General features: G+C 44.6%; 1 protein-coding gene across 4 annotated transcripts in view; it reads right to left on the bottom strand.

Moving 5' to 3' along the window:
- Nucleotides 1–332: 332 nt before the first annotated feature.
- The window catches only part of LOC127631484 (cell adhesion molecule 2-like), a 370,436-nt gene continuing 349,732 nt past the window's right edge, over nucleotides 333–21,036 (bottom strand). For 2 of the 4 annotated variants that reach the window (XM_052109617.1, XM_052109616.1), the window contains 3 exons: nucleotides 5,549–5,671; nucleotides 4,025–4,130; nucleotides 333–3,548 (listed from right to left, as the gene is read on the bottom strand). In XM_052109617.1, the coding sequence (XP_051965577.1) occupies nucleotides 3,443–3,548; nucleotides 4,025–4,130; nucleotides 5,549–5,671 (335 nt within the window). In that variant the 3' untranslated portion in view covers nucleotides 333–3,442. Of the gene's footprint in view, nucleotides 3,549–3,976; nucleotides 4,131–5,548; nucleotides 5,672–21,036 lie in introns of those variants that run through there. The other 2 variants (XM_052109619.1, XM_052109618.1) reach the window with 2 other exon arrangements.

Genomic DNA, 21,036 nt, shown 5'->3' with positions numbered 1-21,036 from the left:
GAAAAGTGCAAATACTTTTGTCTTAATTTTGAGCATTATATCTGTTGTTTTATCATTTGAAACCTAAAAAATAAAACTTTTGCTTGAAATTGAATTTGTGCTAATCAAATGCCACTTGGTTTGATATTTTGCTATATTATACAAAGACATTCGTAGATTTTTAAGTGTTGTATAAGTGTCAAAATAATAGGGTTATGTAAGATAAATTCAAGACATAAGTATGTTGATGAAACTGCATTTGGTCAATATTCAAATTCTTTTAATAAATAATGTTTCTCGAGTGTTCAGAAAGTGCACTAACAAGTGTTTGCATGAAGAAGAAAACAAAGAAAAAGAGTTTGTGCATATTTTACTCTCCCAGTTTCTTTTTTCGTATTTTCGTACAGACGCATACTTTGAAAAAGTCGGATATTTAATGTAAAAGTAACCTCACACATTTCCCATACAGAAAAAGAACAATAAAGCAAATCAAAAGTTCTTAGAAAAATGTGTTAATTATATCCAATGCTATAAAGAGGGAAAACAAAGTGTGGACACTGGAAAGATGTCATAAAAATGTACAGTGAATGTTACGCTTCACCAGAGCTTCAATGTGTCTTATATTTCGTTGCAAACACAAAGGCAATAATGGTGATTGTTGTCTTGACCTTCTCACGGACAAATTATACTTATTATCTGTTCACAAGCTTATAAAAGTACTAATAATAACAATGCATTGTGTTTTTCCATCAGATTTACCCAATAAATTAGTATTAATGACAATCAGTAGGGAAATACTTAATATAGAGAGGCTAAAATGGAATTGCACACATGTAGCATTAAACAGCAATAAGAATTTAAAATTGAAATAAATAAACAGCTAACTAAATGCTGAAATATACACATTATTTACATTCCCTGTGTTGGGAGAAAACAAACAAACAATCCTCTTTTCTTTACTTACATTAACTAAAAGTATGGGACACTTGAATAGATATTTTGACAAGATTTTCTCATATATATTTATATGGGACCCTATAGTATAGTAACATTATTCCACAATAATCACTTTAGCAAAGAAATATACAGCAATATTAACAAGGGTCGGTCAGTGAAATAGATATCAAAAGTTCCTGTATCGAAATGAAGTCTTCTATTCAAATGTCAAACAAATGGCTGTTTTGATTGAAATGTTCACAATGCGAGAACAAAAATTCATTCACACGTGTGATAAAAGACAAAGTCAATTAGGCTCTTCTTTGCATCCTGAGACTGTCTAAACAATGACGTTTCACAATGACTTTGTGCTTACATTTGATACATTTTCAGTTTTTAAATAAAAGCTTGAGGCAAATATTAACAGTGCAAGAATATACAGACGGGTACAAATGAAATAGAAAATAATCTTGCTTCTAATGGTTACAGACCAATTCTCTTTTGTGCTTCATCAAGTTTCATTTTCCATCAAACAGTTTGTTTTTGGTGGCCATATATTATAATTGTCCGTGTCCCTTCTTCGTCATCTTCTTCTTTGCATTTCAACACATTTGCACTTTATTACAGAGTGTATACTTCAGAAAACATCCACTTTCACAATTAAAAACTCTGGGTCTCATTCACTAAGAAATGCATACAGTTAAGTGTTTATGTGCGTAGAAAAGTTCGGACACAAAATTTCAGCAGGGGCATATAATAACTTTGTTCTTACCTTCATTCTTTTGTTGATGACTCCAGAGTATAGTAAATGCATGAGCACACACTTGCAGTTAGTAGTTTACATAAAACACATCCATACAATCTCCTAATAAGGGCTTTCAACACACACTGTTGTGTACTGCGATTAGTCATTCTCTACAAATGTACAGAATCTTTATGCCTGAAACATACTTTATGCAAGTAAATGAAGGCATGAGCACTTGATCAACACATTGCAACTACCGGTCCAACATAGAGTACTTAACGTGCATTCTTGTCTTATTGTGATGCTACAACATGATCACACAAGCCAACATGTTGTTTCCAAGTGTTTCAGTACCCTAGGATCGGCCACATTATGCCAACTCACTGACAAGCATCGTCTCCTAACAGACAGTTTAGCATCGGCTCCAGTGTGTTAACCAAAAAGCATGTTGCATCAGCAGTGTGGGACACCCGGGTTTGGTATCCCGCATTTACCAGGATTACCAGGAAGTAATCACATTCGCACATTCAGTGATGAGCGTAATTCAGATGTTGCATATTTTCCTCTAACGTTAATTGTTTTTTCCTCTGGAGGATAGGTTTAGGTTTGGGGTTTGGGTTGGGGGGTATACGGTTTATAAAATATGCATTCCTCTTCACTGTATTACAGCTTGTACAGTTGAAAACAACTTGCTTCACAACTCGCATTTGGCGCCCCTCTGTGGACATTACACACAGAAAATGGTGCTCAAAAGTGCCTATACACCCAACAACACTTGCAGTGTTTCAAAATTCGGAAAGCACAGACAGATGTTAGCAGAAAAAGAGTCAACCTACTGTTTCCGATTTCACTGTGAGGTCAGTCTGGGTGGTAACAAAACTCAGTATTCAAAAGGGCGATAGAGTTTATGCCATAAACTGAATGTGTTATTATTCAGGAAAGTTGCTACAAATAGAGTGACGCTCAGCAATATTTTTTCAAACTGTTGCTCCACTATGAGTTGTCTTGAAAGAGAAAACTCGCCGTAGAAGCAGGCAGTTCACATTAATGACTGTCAAAAGCACCACTTGTGTCAACACTGAAAATACAACACGTAATTGCATAGTGTTCTGAATTGCGGTCTGACACATTTCGGAACGCAATGACGTACAAAATCGTTTACGTCGTTTCGCAGAGTATGTTTCATGCTTTAAAGATCTCTCACCTAAAGCACTTTTACCCAAGAGCATGCACAGCAAAATCTTTGAGGAAAGCCAAGCACTTTATCATTCTTTAAACATATTTAACACCGTTTATATAGGCCCTGATCACACCTGATTGTCTGCATTATAATGCAGAACATATTTTTTTACTTTAAAATAAGTTAGACTTATTCAGTTCAAACATAGTGTTCCTAATAAAGTGCTCGGTGAGTTTATATACACCGATCAACCACAACATTAAAACCACTTGCCTGATATTGTATAGGTCCTCCCTCGTGCTGCCAAAAGAGCACCAACCCGCATCTTAGATAGCAATTCATTATTAGTGAATTCCCCCTCCGTGTTTTAAAGCTCGAGGAGTCATATTTTTATGTATATGGTTTTTACTGTATGTATCAGCTGGTGCAAAATAAATATCATTAAAATAGATTGAAGTGTGAACTTCAACTGAATCATGATTTCCGAGTGAAAACGTTTGCACACGGGTTTCACGCACAATTACAAGCTTACACATGGTTAGTGAATGAGGCCCAGTAAACGGACACACATACACACAAAAACAATAGACAGGACATAATATTTACATTATACATCTCACATATTCTTGTCTTAAAGCGTAATTATTGGCAAAGCCAAGGTTTTCCGACTTGAGATGAACCACATTTCTTGCCGCTCCCTGGTAATATCTGTAAAAAGGTATATAACAGGCACAGTGAGGGTGGTTGAGAAATCAATATTCAGTGGGAAATTAAGTTGAAAAAGCACAGCAACAAACATTGACAAGCACATGTCTGTATATTTTGGCACTTGGCAAATCAAACAAGTTAGTTTTGAGGGGTGGGATAGGGTTATTTTTGGCCTAAATGGACCTGGTGTTACAGTTACAAACTCAACAATTTATTATTGTTTTTTTTTGTACGACTAGGTTTGAAAAAAGGCAACATACTTCACAGCAGGTGATGTGTTGAATTTGGCCTTAAAGACATTTGATAACGACTCAAACAGGAGTCGAAGAGACAGTCAAAGAGAGGGCCAGACCAGACTAGTGCTGTGAGGGAGCGGAGAGCTATAACGCCTCCTCTGCTGGCTAGCTGTGTTGCCGTGACAATACTGAACAAAAAACAAAAAAACAAAAAAAAAACAGAGGTGCTAAATGAAGTACTCTTTCTTTTCCTCTGCATGTGCGTGGTTCCCTTCCGCATTGATGATGGCAGTGTCTGCGTCAGGGGCGTCCTCCGCTCCTTTGGCCTCATTCGTTAAGTATGTCCCTGTCCACACAGTCCCACATAGGTCACATAGACACATAAGGTAAACAGTGGACATGTTCAAGCATTTGCACACTCTACACCAGTGGTTCTCAACCTTTTTGACTTCAAGACAAAGACAATATTCTCAAGCCCCCTCCCTCAACGAAATTGTGAGAGTGAGCTCTCAGCAGTGCATTTTCACCACAGTGAGAAATACAATGTCAGTTTACATTGCAAACTTGATTTGATGGCATTTTTTAAATAACATTATTTTAAAGGAATTGTTTACCCAAACATAAATTTGGCCATGGTTTTAGCGAGAAACAAACTGAAATGTAAGTTATTGTAAATCTTATCTTCCGCTATAGCTCTTTAGTGCATGTTGAGTGCATGAGAGAAGGTAGTTCACAATAGCGCTGTGTTCCTGCAAGAACCTATGCTGTCTGCATAAGCACTTCCACTGTGAACAAGAGAACTTACATTGCTTGCGCGAGTACATGCATTAATCACGTAAAAACGTACATTGTTCACGTGAGAACGTCTGTTATGCGTGCAAAAAACATTGTTTGCGTTGCAAGCATTATTTATGCAAGATCTTGTGTTGTTAAAACCAGAACTTGTGTTATTTGTGCAAAAACTTGCATTGACACACCAGAACTTCTATTGTTCACGTAAAAAATTGAACTTCACAAGAACGTCTATTGTTTACGCAAGAACTTACGTTGTTCATACATAGAAATATCAGTTTTTCACTGGCAAATTTTCGGTTGCTCATGCAAGAACTTCTGTTTTTTGCACGAGAACTTGCATTGTTCACACAAGAACTTCCGTTGTTTCATTAAAAACGTGCGCAGTTTATGCGAGAACTTCTGTTGTTCACGCATGGACTTGCGTTGTTCATGTGAAAATTTCCATTATTCACATGAAAACTTCCGTTGTTCGCACGAGAACTTCCATTGTTTGCACTAAAATGTACAATGTTTGTGCGAGAACTTCCATTGTTCACAAAATAATTTTTGTTAGTGAAACAACTTCCATTGTTCACATGATAACTTGCGTTGCTCAAGCGAGAACTTATGTTGTTCACTAGAGAACTTACATTGTTTGCGTGAAAACTTGTGTTGTTCCATTGTGTGAACTGTTGTTCATGTAAAAATGCAAACTAGGCAATAACTTTTGCTGTTTACACAAGAGCTTGCATCGTTCCCGAGATCATCCGTTGTTCGTGCAAGACCTTGCATTGTTTTTGCGAGGTTTAAGAGTGAGCCAGGGTAAATTATGACAAGATTTTCATTTTTAGGTGAACTTTTCCTTTAATATAACTTATTTGAAATAATTCTAAGCCATCTTGAGGCCCCCATGTGGACCCCAGCCCCCTGGTTGAGAATCACTGCTCTTCACAATAGGTGAGGGGGCGAGAGAGAGGAGGGAAGCCCTACCTTTATGCCTGGCCAGATAACGGCCCAGGACAATGATGAAGCACAAGGTGATAAAGACCACAACAGCCACCACTCCCCCAATCAGTGCGTGGTCAGGGCTGTGCTGCGTGAGAGCATTAGGATCTGGAGACAGGGAAGCACAGGATGGTTAAAATAATAATAATGTGAAAAGAGTGAAAAGTATCAGCTTTGATTTAAGATCTAAACACCACTGCAATCGGCAGTATAATTAGCCAATTATGGGTAGGTATGTTAATATCACATGCATACATGCATACATGACTCATTAACTTCCAACAATTCACTAAATACAGTACTAAATGTCTCAGCTTGAACAGGCAGTCATTTATTTTCTGATTTAATTCAATAGATATAAAATAGTTTAAGTGAGAAGCAAGTATTTCTGCATCACTGTTCCAGTGTCATTCAAATTCCCAGATTTGTGGAATACACATTTTTACTAGTTTTAAAGCATTTAGATCTTTACAACTTCAATGCAGCTTATGCATCGCTCTCATACCAATTTCTAAACCATTCTGAAGTATGGTACGCTACTGTAGACTGTTTTCATGTGCCACCAAAAAGCTCTAGTCAACCATGTCTACTTCTGATTGTAGAGCCTGTCACAATCTGAAAGGTTTTGTATAAAAAATATCTTCTTTACTAAGAAAAGTAAATTAATGTCATCAAGAATTATAGTGCACATAGACAGTATATATATATCAGTCAGTTTCTCTGTATTTACTATTTATAGGTATGTGTTTGAGTAAAATGAACATTTTTGTTTTATTCTATAAAGTATTGACAACCTTTCTCTCAAATTCCAAATATAAATATTTTCATTTAGATAATTTATTTGCAGAAATTGACAGCTGGTCAACATAACAAAATGATGCAGTGTTTTCAGACCTCAAATAATGCAAATAAAACAAGTTCATATTCATTTATAAACAACACAATATTCATGTTGTAACTTAGGAAGATTTCAGAAATCAATATTTGGTGGAATAACCCTGATTCCCCTTCTGTCGCTCTCTCCACGTTGTGTCGGAGAAGCGACACTAGGGGTCTCTCTTGAGCGCTGATATTCACCTCTGATCTTATTGAAAAGGGCCAATGGGAGTTGGCAGTCAGTATTTGCATACCCCGCCCCCGGACATACGGGTATTTAAGCGGGGCAAATACGGGAGTTCATTCAGAAAATTTCTTCGGAGCCGATGGTCTGTCTGCAGTTTGCTGCGAGTTACACGCCACTTAAACGTTCCTGTTTTCCTCTGACGATCTGCATGCTGTTGGATCTTGACGGCGCACAACAGCTGCTTTCTCCTTCTCAGTGCACGGCGTGCATTGTTGCCCCTGAGCGCTCGACAGCGCGAGACACGTACACACACACACACACTGTGTATTAAAAGAGTTTTTACTAAAAGAGTAATTTTCTCTAAAAGAGCAAACACAGCGGCGTTGAACGTCCTTTTAAGGACGCGTCTTTTTCAAGATGCCTTTCCACCCCTGTGTCGTTCCTGGATGCGGTAGAGTGCTCTCCGCTTCAGACGGCCACAGGCGCTGTCTCGTGTGTTTGGGCCGCGATCACACCGAGGCGGCGTTTGTGGATGGTTCATGTTCTCGTTGCGGTCGTGGCTTGCTTTCAACGGTCCCTTTCTCCCCGGAGGTGCATGATGAGCTGACGTCTATGTGGAGAGCCTGCTCTCCGCTCGTCTAGGTGCCACCCGCTCCACTCTCTCCACCCTCGACGGCGGAGAGCGCCACGGGTACGACGCGATTCCCCAGGTTCATAGGGCAGTTGCGCACCATCTATGCCCCGGTAGCCCTACCTCCTGGCGGGGTCACCCCGTACTCCCATCCAAGCCCTGTAGGACAACATCCTCGCTTAACGCGAAGGCCTACACTACGGCTGGACGCGCTGCCTCCGCCCTGCATGCGATGGCCCTCCTGCAAGTCCACCAGGCCAAAGCTCTCAGAAACATGCACGGGGGTGGACCTGATCCTGATGTGCTGCAGGAACTGCGCTCAGCGACCAACCTCGCCCTGAGAGCGACGAAGGCCAAAGCGCAGGCACTCGGACAGACGATGGCCACCCTAGTGGTCCAGGAACGCCATCTTTGACTCAACCTGGTCGAGATGCTTGAGGCTGACAAAAACCGCTTCCTGGACACACCTGTCTCCCAGATTGGTCTTTTCGGTGACACCGTCGAGGACTTCGCCCAACAGTTCTCTGTGGTGAAGAAGCAGACGGAGGCCATTTCGCACATCATGCCCCGCCGCAGACCTGCCGCCACGGGCCCTGCCCCGTCTGCCCACCGAGGGCGTCCCCCTGCGAGGAAACCAGCTCCTGCTCCGCCTTAACCCGGGCCCAGCTCTCAGCCCCAGCGTCGAGCACTCCACAGGCGGCGCACGCCCCCTGTCTCACGAACCCCCTCCAGGACCCGGAAGGCTCCCAAGCGTTCCTGAGACAGCCGACCCAGAACCGAGGGTCTGTAAGGTGGTAAGACCGCTCCGTCCCCCGGTGGAGGGCCGGGAGGAGAATCCTTTGTTTTTTCATTTGCCACACCCCCTGACGGGGGCTGTGGTACCCACATTCTCAATAAAAGAGCTATTTCCTTTGCCTCTGGGTCACCTGGCCCGCAAATGCCATTTTTACGGCAATGTGCTTTCAGATCACAACAGTCCCGGTACACCGGACGCGGCGATCCCGCCTTCCACCTGCCCATGACTGTCCCCCGGCCGGCCGGTTCAGACGAGTCCAGCGGATGCCCCCTTCAGGGGCGTCCGCTTTTCCGCAGTACACGGCGAGCACGCCAGTTCCCTGCGCACGGAAATCGCGACCCTCTTAGCTAAGGGCGCGGTAGAGCCCATCCCTCCAACCGAAATGAGGATGGGTTTCTACAGCCCTTACTTCATTGTACCCAAGAAAGGCGGCGGCTTACGACCAATCCTGGACTTGCGAGTTTTCAATCGGGCCTTGTTAAAACTCCCGTTCAAAATGCTTACGCAGAGAAATATTCTGGCTGGCGTTCAGCATCTAGATTGGTTCGCAGCGGTGGACCTGAATGACGTGTACTTCCACGTCTCAATTCTGCCACGACACCGACCCTTCTTACGGTTCGCATTCGACGGCCAGGCGTTTCAGTACAAAGTCCTCCCCTAAGGCCTGTCTCTGTCCCCTCACGTCTTCACGAAAGTCGCAGAGGCGGCCCTTGCCCCGCTACGAGTAGCCGGCATCCGCATTCTCAACTACCTCGACGACTGGCTCATCCTAGCAGACTCTCGAGAGTTACTATGCACACACAGAGACCAGGTGCTCCGGCACCTCAGCCGCTTGGGGCTTCAGGTCAACTGGAAAAAGAGCAAGCTCACTCCGGTTCAGAGCATCCCTTTTCTCGGGTTGGAGTTAGACTCAGTCTCAATGACAGCACGTCTCACGAGCGAGCGTGCTCAGTTGGTGCTGGACTGCCTCGCTTCCTTCAAGCCAGGCACAGTGGTCCCTCTAAAACTTTTCCAGAGGCTCCTGGGGCATATGGCGTCCTCCGCGGCGGTCGCACCGCTGGGGTTGATGCATATGAGACCACTCCAGCACTGGCTCCAGACTCGAGTCCTGAGAAAAGCATGGCACTGCGGCACACATCAGGTAAGGATCACCCCCGCCTGCCTCAAAACACTCCGACCCTGGACAAACCTCTGCTTTTTACGGGCAGGAGTGCCCCTGCAGCAGGTGTCCCAACGAGTCCTGGTCACAACCGACGCCTCCCAGTCCGGGTGGGGTGCCGTGTGCAGCGGGCACGCAGCAGCAGGCCGTTGGAAAGGGGCCCCGCTGCGTTGGCATATCAATTGCCTGGAGTTGCTGACCGTCCTTCTTGCTCTCAGGAAGTTCCTCCCATTAGTTCAGAACAAACATGTCCTCGTGAGATCGGACAGCACCACGGTGGTGGCGTACAGCGACTCAAGTCGCTGCGTGCCACTCACATCCCCGGCAAGCTCAATGTCGTAGCGGACGCGCTATCACGACAACGCCTGCCCGGCGGGGAGTGGAGGCTTCAGCCCCAGTCGGTCCAGCTGAATTGGGAACGGTTTGGCAAGGCCCAGGTAGACCTGTTCGCCGCCCAGGAAACCTCCCACTGTCCGCTCTGGTACGCCCTAACAGAGGCTCCCCTCGGGACAGACGCGCTGGCACACAGCTGGCCCTCGGGGCTGCGCAAGTACGCATTTCCCCCAGTGAGCCTTCTTGCACCAGTGCTGTGCAAGGTCAGGGAGGACGAGGAGCAAGTCACGTTGGTGGCCCCCTACTGGTTCACTCGGACTTGGTTCTCGGAACTCAGGCTCCTCGCGACAGCTCCTCCCTGGCGAATTCCCTGAGAAAGGACCTCCTCTCTCAGGGGACGGGGCACGCTCTGGCACCCGCGCCCAGACCTCTGCTATCGCCGCCCACCACGATCCTGTAGACGGCAAGTCTTTGGGTAAGCACGACCTGATCCTCAGGTTCCTGAGAGGTGCCCGGAGGTTGAATCCCTCCCGGCCAGGCCTAGTTCCCTCCTGGGATCTCTCGGTAGTCTTGGCAGGACTCCAGAGACCTCCCTTCGAGCCGCTCGAATCAGTTGGACTCAGGGCCCTCTCTCTTAAGACGGCCCTGCTGATCGCGCTCGAATCCATTAAGAGGGTCGGGGACCTGCAAGTGTTCTCTGTCAGCGACACTTGCCTGGAGTTTGGTCCGGCAGATACGTCTGTGATCCTAAGACCGCGACCGGGCTATGTGCCCAAGGTTCCTACCACACCATTTCGAGATCAGGTAGTGAACCTGCAAGCACTGCCCCGGGAGGAGGCAGACCCAGCCCTTTCGTTGCTGTGTCCAGTCGCGCCCTGCGCATTTACCTGGACCGCACACAGAGCACCAGACGCTCTGAGCAGCTCTTTGTCTGCTTTGGGGGCGGCAGAAAGGGAATGCCGTCTCCAAGCAGAGGCTCGCCCACTGGGTTGTCGACGCCATCACACTGGCTTATCACAACCAGGCCGTGCCCCTACACTTGCGGGTCCGAGCTCACTCAACAAGGGGTGTTAGCGTCCTCGTGGGCACTGGCCAAGGGCACCTCCCTAGCAGACATCTGTAGAGCCGCGGGTTGGGCAACACCCAACACCTTCGCGAGGTTTTACAACCTCCGCGTTGAGTCGGTTAGCGTCTCGTGTTTTCTCAGGTCCGAGCCCGTAGAACTCTGTAACACGTGGACCGACCGGCCGGGTGGATCGCTTGCGCTCAGCGCCCTTTTCCTGGCGTCAAGGTAAAGTAGTGCACCTTCTTCCCAGGGCGCCCCACTCGAGTCGGGCCCCTGGTCGATTCCTCCCCAGCCCTCCGGGTCCGCGGTTCACCGGAGGAACTTCGCCGACCAAGCCACTGCGGGTACCCTGATGGCTACCCTGTACTGGTATAGGTGCTCCACAGGTAAGGCCTCCTGCTTGGACTCCCCTGTGTGTAATTCCACGGTTCTGTCCCTTACGAGCAGACCCCGTGTCTCCCTTAGGCAGTTACAGCTGCCTTGGTCACCGTGCTGTAGCAACTCCCCCTTTCGAGGCTGGATCTACCACCGCACCATACTTTCCACACGAGCCCTAAGGCGGCCGTGTGACGTGTCTACCACTTTTCCTCCCCAAGAAAAAGGGCAGGTGTGGTCTCCGCAGGATCTGGGTAAGACCCCTTCCCTATATGCGTGTAAGGGCCCCGGCCGTGATTGCTCTATGCGAGAAACATAGAGAGAAAAGAGGCCCAGCCAGGCTGGCCCGTTCCCATGTTGGCAAACATTGCCTTGTTCCCCTCCCAGGGTAACTAGAAGGACTCCGATGTTCTTATGGGGCATTGGGGAAGGTTACGTGCAGCCAGGTACAGACGATGCGTGGCACTGGATGAAATCCCTGCCCGCCTCTGTATCGGCGGTCCACGTACAAGGTTCAGCGCATGGCAAGATTGGAATGGGTCCCCTAGTGTCGCTTCTCCGACACAACGTGGAGAGAGCGACAGAAGGGAACGTTTGGTTACGTATGTAACCTCCGTTCCCGAGGGAGGAACGACACGTTGTGTCTTTCCTCCGCCATGTCGCTGAACCGAGCCACTGTTGTGGCCGGACCATTTCCGGCTCCTCAGAAAAATCCTGAATGATCTCCCGTATTTGCCCCGCTTAAATACCCGTATGTCTGGGGGCGGGGTATGCAAATACTGACTTCCAACTCCCATTGGCCCTTTTCAATGAATATCGGCGCTCAAGAGAGACCCCTAGTGTCGCTTCTCCGACACAACGTGTCGTTCCCTCCCTCGGGGAACGGAGGTTACATACGTAACCAAACGTTTTCAATCACAGCGTTCATGTGTCTTGGCATGCTCTCTACCAGTCTTTCACATTACTGTGACTTTATGCCACTCCTGATGCAAAAATTCAAGCATCTTGGCTTTGTTTGATGGCTTGATCTGGTGGTCCTCCATCCACACCTTGATTGACCTGGCTGTGTGACATGGAGCATTGTCCAGCTGAAAAAACAATCCTCAGTGTTGGGCAACATTGTCAGAGCAGAAGGAAGCAAGTTTTCTTCCAGGATAACCTTGTACGTGGCTTGTTTCATCCGTCCTTCTCAAAGATTAATCTGCCCGACTCCAGCCTTACTGAAGCACCCCCAGCTCATCGTCGATCCTCCACCCGGTCGTCTAATGGCTACTTTGAGACTTTGAGAGGCCTACAAGCCACAGTGTCTCGCACCCACTGGGAAATTTGGTGGAGCATCGGTGATGAACTGGGGGTGCTTCAGCAAAGCTGGAATCGGGCAGATTCGTCATTGTGAAGGACACATCAGGGTTATTCCACCAAATATTGATTTCTGAATTCTTCCTAAGTTCAAACATTAATATTGTGTTGTTTATAATTTAATATGAACTTGTTTTCTTTGCGTTATTTGAGGTCTGAAAACACTGCTTCTTTTTTGTTATGTTGACCAGTTGTCATTTTCTGCAAATAAATTCTCTATGTGACAATATTTTCATTTGGAATTTGGGAGAAATGTTGTCAATACTTTATAGAATAAAACAAAAATGTTCGTTTTACTCAAACACATACCTATAAACAGCAAATCCAGAGAAACTGATAATTTTGCAGTGGCCTTTTAATTTTTTTCCAGAGCTGTATGTATAAATACATGACAATTGTACCACTTTTTTGTAGAAAAATAAAAAACAATTATATTTTGATTTCTGTTTGTCTTTTGACTTCAGATTGTTGAGCATAATAGCCTGTTTCAGTTACTGTTAATACAACTTATTACAAATAATAAAATAAAATGTATTAAAAATAAATTATATTTAATAAAAAATAAATAGTAAGTGCTGCTCTAAGTTAAGCATCACTACTAGTTTGCTAATAGAACAAACCCCTAAATATTCATATTTGATGCATAACTCATCCATATCCATTTGTGCCATGGATGTGAGTGATATCTCAAATCCTGTTGAGTGTTGAGGAATGGTGTGCTGTTCATTTGCTAAGTGAAAATACTTTTCCGATTTTCAAAAGGTGGATGATAATATGGGGAAAAAAAGCCGCTAGACTTTAATTGAAGGAGAAACCTTAAAGGGATAGTTCACATAAAAATGTTATCTCATTATTTACTCAACCCCTGATATCCCATGTGTAGGAATTTAATCAAGCTCAGTTGGTCCTTAAAATGCAAGTGGAGGGCGATTTTTCTTTTGAAGTTCCAAAAATCACAGACAGTCAGCATAACGTCATCGATAGGACTCCAGCGGTTAAATTAATGTTTTATAAAGTGACACGATTGCTTTTGGTGTCAAAAAGATAAATATTTTATTACTTTTTCTTTTACTCTAAATCATGCTTCTGTTCTGCAGCGGTCTGCGTGTATGACGTAATCATTTTTGATACATGCGAGAACTGAGGCACGTATGATACAGCCGGAAGAGCAGATCTGTTTACAACTGTGTAGGAGGAACGCTGTACAGACGTTTTGTTGGATTTGATCTGTAATTGTATCTGTTTGTTTACTCACAATGGTGCGTTTGTGTGCTCATCCTGGATGTCTCAACAGAGAGGAGAAAGAGCGATTACTTCTGTATCATGGCAATGCAAATTCATCACAGGAGAGACCACTTGGACTCCAACCACTCGTGAAGCGATGGTTTATAGTTAAAAAGTACTTAAATATTTATCTTTTTTTTTCATACCAAAGGTGACTGTATCACTTTAGAAGACACTAATTTAACCGCTGGAGTCATATCGATGATGTTTATGCTGACTGTCTGTGATTTTTGGAGCTTCAAAAGAGAAATCTCCATTCACTTGCATTTTAAGGACCTACTAAGCTAAGATATTTTTCTTCAAATGTGTTCTGTTGAAGAAAGAAATTCACACTCACCTGAGATATTATGAGGGTGAATAAATAATGAGAGAATTTTAATTTTTTGGTGAACTATCCCTTTAAACCTCTAGGGTCAATAATATCATAGAGAATTGCTGGTGGGCTCTTTTGACTTGGCCCAGTAAGTGTCACCTAGCAACGCCCTTGCCCCATCACAAAGAACACTCTGGCGTCGTGGCGCCATGTTTTGCACAGGCAACACCTATCTTAAAAAAAAATTCTAGTAATCTCAGCCTGATCTCCTTAACCTTGTGACTGTGGCAAAATTTTTGCAGAGTGATATTACATGGATCCTTACACGTATCTCGGAAGTTCTGAGGTGAAATGTCCATTGTGCCCAAAATCGAATCCTGAACAGATGAGTTTTTTTTTGGTTAATATTGAGTTTTAAATCAACAAAACCCTCCTCCCTATCTCTCTACCCTAAACCTTAAACCTAAACCTAACAAATAGTGTCATAAAAGCAAACATGACATGAAAAATGCAATTGCTGAAGCAACCACGTCATTTTTTGGCACCTCTATGACACTTTCGGTTCAAGTGTTGACTTGCATGCTAACCAAAAATACAGATATTGTAATGTAATTCTATGAGACCAGGTTGAAAAATCAATTGAATAAAAATGAAACTCATCTCAAGTGAAAAAAAAAATGCAATAGTAGATGGTTTTACTGTTGCTGCTTCACTTGCTTCATTTACCCATAATCCATTAGTCGTGTATCATTTAAAACCATCTAATCTTCAGAAACATAAGCTTTGGAAAGATCTTCCCACATGCACTGACATGAACATGATGCTTGGCATAATGAATGAGACATTTAAAACGTTTTTGGAATACATTTTCTGCTGTGCATAGCTATATTTTAACTGGTCTTTTTTTTTTTTTTTTTTTTAAATATAACTGCCATTGTGGAATATGACATTTCAATGCAACAAAATCAAGAAATTACACTGGTGTTTATACCATGTCACATCACAGAATTCCCCGCTATGTCATGCAGCTTTGATTTCAAGCAACCAATTCAAAGCCAATGTTCAATACTGACTTTCAATAGGCAGCAGGGGGGAAAGAATTTATCATTACAAACGAATGCTGAACAGCTACCAAATACCTGTCACATCTTACACAGCAATGCAAGGACCAAAGTGACTCAATCCTTGGCGATATACAAGTTAAAAAAAATGGCAGGGGTTGCAGCAGGCCAATTTGTCTCCTGGGTTTAACATTGAGTGAATGAGCGCAGACTAGGTTGAATTCTGTTTTCTCTAAATTTGTACTGAATAATGGCCATCTAGAGTTATGAGTCTTAAAAAAAATAGTTCACTCAAAAATAACCCCTCCCCCTTCTTGCAATTACAATGAAAGGAGACAGGAGGTTTCAAGCTTCAAATATAACACTAAAGGACAAAACAACAACAACAAAAAAAAAACTAAAAATCAGCCTGATCTCACTAAATATACGTGATCATGGCAATATTTTTGCAAACCAAAATTATGTGCTGTATTACTCGTTTGGCTGCTGTTTCCAAGGACAATATCCAATGGGGGGCGCTAAAAGCAAGTTAAATTATGTTGTATTCAGACAAGGTTTTTAATATTAATATTAGATTAGGTTTTAATGAGTACAACGTATCTCCCTTACCTCCAATTTTAATCTAAACATTTTAAATGCAAATGAGTTGTGAAATAAGAACAGACATCCGTTCCCTTAACAAATGCTAACCAATAGTGCACATTTTCTGAAGTGACCATGTCACTTTGTGTCGCTTCTATGACACTTTCGTCTCAGCTGGGTGAGTAAAAATACTAAGTGTTTATGAAGTCATAATCAGTGTTGCCAACTAGTTTCAATGTAAAGTAGCTAAAGCCTGCTCGAAAAGTCGCTAAAAGTGGCTAGATGACGTCATACGCTAATTAACATATTCATGATGTCACCACGTCTCATTTGCATTTTGCATAGTGTCTGCCCTAGAATGTAAAGTTTGTTACATGTTTGAATAAAGTACAATGTTCAGAGTTGTCTAAGTAAGTGTCTGATTTCAGAGAGTTCAGAAACAGGAATGAACAACCGTCTAAAAATCTCCTGTGATTAAGAGCATGAAAAGAATAAAAATAAACTGTCAAATTAAACTCTTTAAATGTAAAACTAAAGGGGATCAAACAATACAGATTTGTGATTGGTCATTAACAACGCTGTTTGCACATGCACAGCTCATTCACGTCTATGTCAGCTGCCGTGTGGTCAACTGATTGAGCTGCTCTGCCTTCTCGCCTGCTCACCTCTCTTTCTGTCAGTCTCACTGAACAGAGTAGACGCAGAGAGAGCTGTGCCTATATGTCGGGGCAGGAAAGCAAGACCACGCACTCGTGGGGCAGTATTGGCGACTTTCTTCTACGGAAGTAGCTAAGGTTTGTCCAAAAAGTCACTAGATTTGTCGCTAGTCACTTTTTTGAATAAAAGTTGCTAAAGAGGTCTGAAAAGTCACTAAATCTAGCGACAAAGTCGCTAAGTTGGCAACACTGGTCATAATCAGCCAATGTACTCATGAGTTGTGTGAATGTGACTACAATGCACAGATGTTGTAGTGCCTCTAGTGATAATTTAACCAGGAAGCTGCGGTGAAATTTAGAACGCGGCATGAAAAAATCTGTTTGGAAAAAAGTAAGTATAGTAACATTTATTCTACTGCATAAAAGTGGTCCAGAAAGGAAGTCGTATAGCATTGGAACAACATGAGGATGAGTAAAAGATTAAAGAATTGTTATTTTTGAGTGAACTATCCCTTTGAGTCGCCATTGCAGATAGCCTAGCATGCTAGGCAGCTAGCACTGCTGCTACCTGCCATGTGTTCCTCACTTGAAGAACAGTGGACAAACTAGCTGTTGTTTGGTCTGGAGCTACAGTATGGGTGTCCTTTGCCCCTGCTTTGTTCGATATTTCAGTGCTTCTGCGAGGATGTAAACTATAACTATGTGTCTATATTGCACTTCGAGCTTGCTCTCATTAGCTCATAGTGATGAATGACTCTCACCTGTGTTGCGCTTGGCAAAGTGACCCTGGGAGATGTGCAAAACAGGGACTTCTGTGCACCCATTTCTAACACTTAAATGAACCCATTTACTTCAGTTAAGCTTTGTTTAAAGGCAAAAAAAATAAATAAAAAAGTGTACAGAAAAACAGTACGATAATACAATAGACAAAAAACAGTAAACTTTCTTTAGAGTTTACAGTAAACTGTTTGAAATAAGGCCATGGAGTATTTGAAATTTGACAGCCTATGGTATCATATTTGACGTTCAATCACTCATACACACAAAAGTTCAGGTTATTTTAGAAAAAAAAAAATTGCTAACATATTACTCTTAGGATGCTTTCACACTTCGTTTGATTGCTTGGACCGAACCAGAGTTAGTTCCCATGCCTTTAGCTTGCTTGGTAGCTCACCTGATAGAGCACTGGACTTTGAGTGAATCTAGACAAAGACACTCGAAAGTGAAAGTGGTATGAAGTGACACAAAATGACGTAGTTGCTTCAGTTAATGTTTTCTTTTTTATTTTCGAATTTGCATTTTAAAATTAGGATTAGGTGTTGGTTAAGGATGTCTGTTTTGTTAAACTCTCATTTATCTTTTCGGACACTCTTAGCTAGGTTTGGCGTAAAGTTTAAGGTTAGGCCTTATCAAAACCTCCATCTAAAATTTACCTTAAACTTGTCTGATTACAACCTAATTTTGCTCGGTTTTGGCGACCCCCGCTGGACATTTCACTTGAAAACTGCAGCGAAACGTGTAATGAAGTACGTAATTTTAGTTTTGCAAAAATGTTGCAATACTCACTGTGGCAAGGAGGAGGGCAGGGCCAGGCCGTGATGACGCACGCCTGGCCCCTAATCAAGCTGACCAGAGGGATAAAGGTGGCCGGATGCGGTAGTTCAGGAGAGAGAGATCTGCAGGCAGTTGCCTCTCTCCTCCTTGCCACACTCATGTAAGGTTCATGAGATCAGGCTGTTATTTTGAGGAATTGAATGAACACAGCTCAGAATTTTAACACCTTATGCAAAATCTGCAAAATAACTATTATTACTTTTAAGATGATAACTTGATGTCACATGCAACATTATTAGGTCTTGTGACAAAAATGTAGCTTACTACAGTTTAAAATGTTTTCTGTTGCATACTGCTTTTTTACTTACTATTTTCCAAAAATTGGAGGCAGCATACAATGCTTACTGGACAGTATTCAGTATGATGTAAATTATTCAGTATTCCATTCTGAACATAGTTTCAGATTTCATATTACTTTGTTTTCTATGTAGCATATGCAAGCAAACTGCCAAACTATGTTATATTTAAGTTGTTGTGGGATTTTTCTTTCTCAATAAATATTCAACTTTTGACAAAAATGTAAAATAGTGTATGAAAAGATGTTCATATTTAAATCTGGTGTTGGAGCTCATTTTGTATGCCATTATAGAAAATTTCATGGTTACTAACATAACCTCCTGACCCAACCGCGGCCTCTTCTCTTTTTCTCCTCAAAAGGAACAAAATCATTCAGGGGGGTGTCCCTCCAAAGACGAGGACTCTGCAGAGCCCACACCCCGCCCGGGGGTCTTTAGAGTATGTCACACGGTCTTACCGAGTCCAGTCAGAAGCAAGTCATGTAGAAGGGTCCCATGGTAGATCCTACCCCAATGTGGAGGAGTTACTACAGACACAGTGACCGGGGACAGAGAGGCCTCTGCACAAGGAAGATGCGGTTTACCATGGGGAAACACTTTTGCGGAAAATTCATCACACAGGGTTATCAACAGTATAAACAATGCATGTGGAGCACCTACCCCAGTACAGGGCCTATTCTCCGAATATTCACCTGCCACAGGGCTAAGGAGCAAGGACATCCAGGGTCCACACTTTTGTGAACATGACTGGGAGAAGGAGTGCACGTCTTTGCCTTAAGGGAGGGGAAAGGCGCTATAAGCAACAGTACACCCGGCCAGTTGTCCTGAGACTTACCTGTTTGAACCTGACAACATATGGGACAAAACCAGCTCAACCCGGAGGTTGTAGAACCTCGCAAATGTATTAGGTGTTGCCCAGCCCGCTGCTCTACAAATGTCTGCTAGAGAGGCGCCGTTGGTCAGAGCCCAGGAGGCCGCTATACCCCTGGTAGAATGGGCATGCAGCCCCGCAGGCGGCGCCACGTCCTGGCCGTGATATGCCATAGTGATGGCGTCAATGACCCAGTTGGTGATCCTCTGTTTGGAGACATTGCTTCCGTTCTGCTGTACACCAAACCAGACAAAGAGCTGCTCAGAGCTTCTAAAGCTCTGCATGCTATCCAAGTAGATGCACAAAGCACACACCGGACTCAGCAGTGCCAATGGGCAGCGCTTACAGGTTCACCACCTGATCCCTGAACTGAGTCGTGGGAACCTTGGGCACATAGCTCAGTCTCAGGATGACGTGAGAGTAACCCAGACCAAATTCCAGACACGGTTTACTGACAGAGAACACCTGCAGGTCCCCTAACCTCTTGATGTAGGTGAGTGCCATCAGGAGGGCAGGGAAAAGAGTATTTGCACAGCCGCAGGGGTCAGCTGTGTGCTCGCGTTTCTGTGCCGAGGGGAGCCTCAGTAAGAGAATACCAGAGCGGGCAGTAGGAGGATTCACGGGAAGTGAACATGTCTACCTGCATTTGACCGAATCAACTCCAAATCAGCTGTACCACATGAGGGTGGAGTCTCCACGACAGCATGTCCACAGTTCTGTTTAGGTGGCCCGGGATATGAGTGGCTCGCAATGACTTGAGTCGCTGCTGACTCCAGAGGAGGAGACAGTGGGCGAGTTGCGACATCTGATGAGAGTGTAGGCAGTCTTGGGGGTTGATGTATGCAATCGTCACTGTGTTGTCCGTCTGGAACAACACATGCTTGCTCGGGATCAATGGCAATAGCTTCCACAGGATAAGTAATACTGCCAGCAACTCGAGGCAGTTGATGTGCCAACAAAGTCACGGGCCAGTCCAAAGACTGCCGGCTGTTTGCCCATTGCACATGGCGTCCCAGCCACGCTTGGAGTCATCCGTCGTAACCACTGCATGCCTGGAGACCTGGCCTAGGGGAACTCCTGCCTGTAGGAATGCTAGGTCGGACCATGGGCTGAACAGACGGCAGCAGACCTGCATGACGAGCAAGCAGTGTGTGCCGTGGTGCCATGAATTGGATGCCGTTGAACCTGGGTGGGCGCCTAGCGAACTGAATCGCATAAGTCCGAATCGCACATTGCCTGCCCCAGAGACCACGCCATGACCTTCGTTGCCTGGAGGGTGAGATCGATCGCAGAGCACAGCTCCTGCATTAGTCCCAGGTCAGGACTACCCTCATGCAGTTCTTTAAGTGCCTTGCCTTGGTGCAACTGCAGGAATGCCATGGCATGCAGGACGGAGGCAGTGCATCTAGCAGCGGCATAGGCCTTAGGCCGCCAATGATAACATAAGCCTACAGGCCCTGGAGGAGAACCTCGGATGACTCCGCCATGTGGCGGCACTCTGTGGGCACAAGTACACTGGACCAGCTGATCCATCTGAGGAATCGCTGAGTACCCCCTTGCAGCCCCACCATCGAGGGTAGTGAGAGCGGAGGAGTTTGCTAATCGGGTTTGGGCAGTAAAAGGTGCCCGCCACGACCATGTAAGCTCCTCGTGCACCTCTGGGAAGAAAGGAATGGGGGCAGAGCGGGGAACGGGCCCCAGGAACCAATTGTCGAGCTGTGAGAGTTCAGGTGGGAGCGGAGGGTTCCTCTCCAGCCAGACACTCGTGGCTGCCTGGGCAAACATGGCCACTAGCTCCGGGTCAGCCTGCGACTGGGCTACCACACCCGAGGGCGAGTAAGACATGGCGAGCCTGCTCTCCGAAGCTGCAATCAATAGCTCATCCTCTTCGTGAGCCCAAATGAGACTGTGAACCCACCCCAGAACTCGACCAGGCCATACGAACATGCTGGGGAATGGGAGGTCCGTGGGGGTTTTATAGTGTAGAGGGTCCCATTGTAGTCCCCAGATCGCC

Source organism: Xyrauchen texanus, chromosome 38 (assembly GCF_025860055.1).
Source record: "Xyrauchen texanus isolate HMW12.3.18 chromosome 38, RBS_HiC_50CHRs, whole genome shotgun sequence".
Lineage (NCBI taxonomy): Eukaryota > Metazoa > Chordata > Actinopteri > Cypriniformes > Catostomidae > Xyrauchen > Xyrauchen texanus.
Note: the sequence above shows the minus strand (reverse complement) of the source record. Positions and strands in the feature narration are given on the sequence as shown.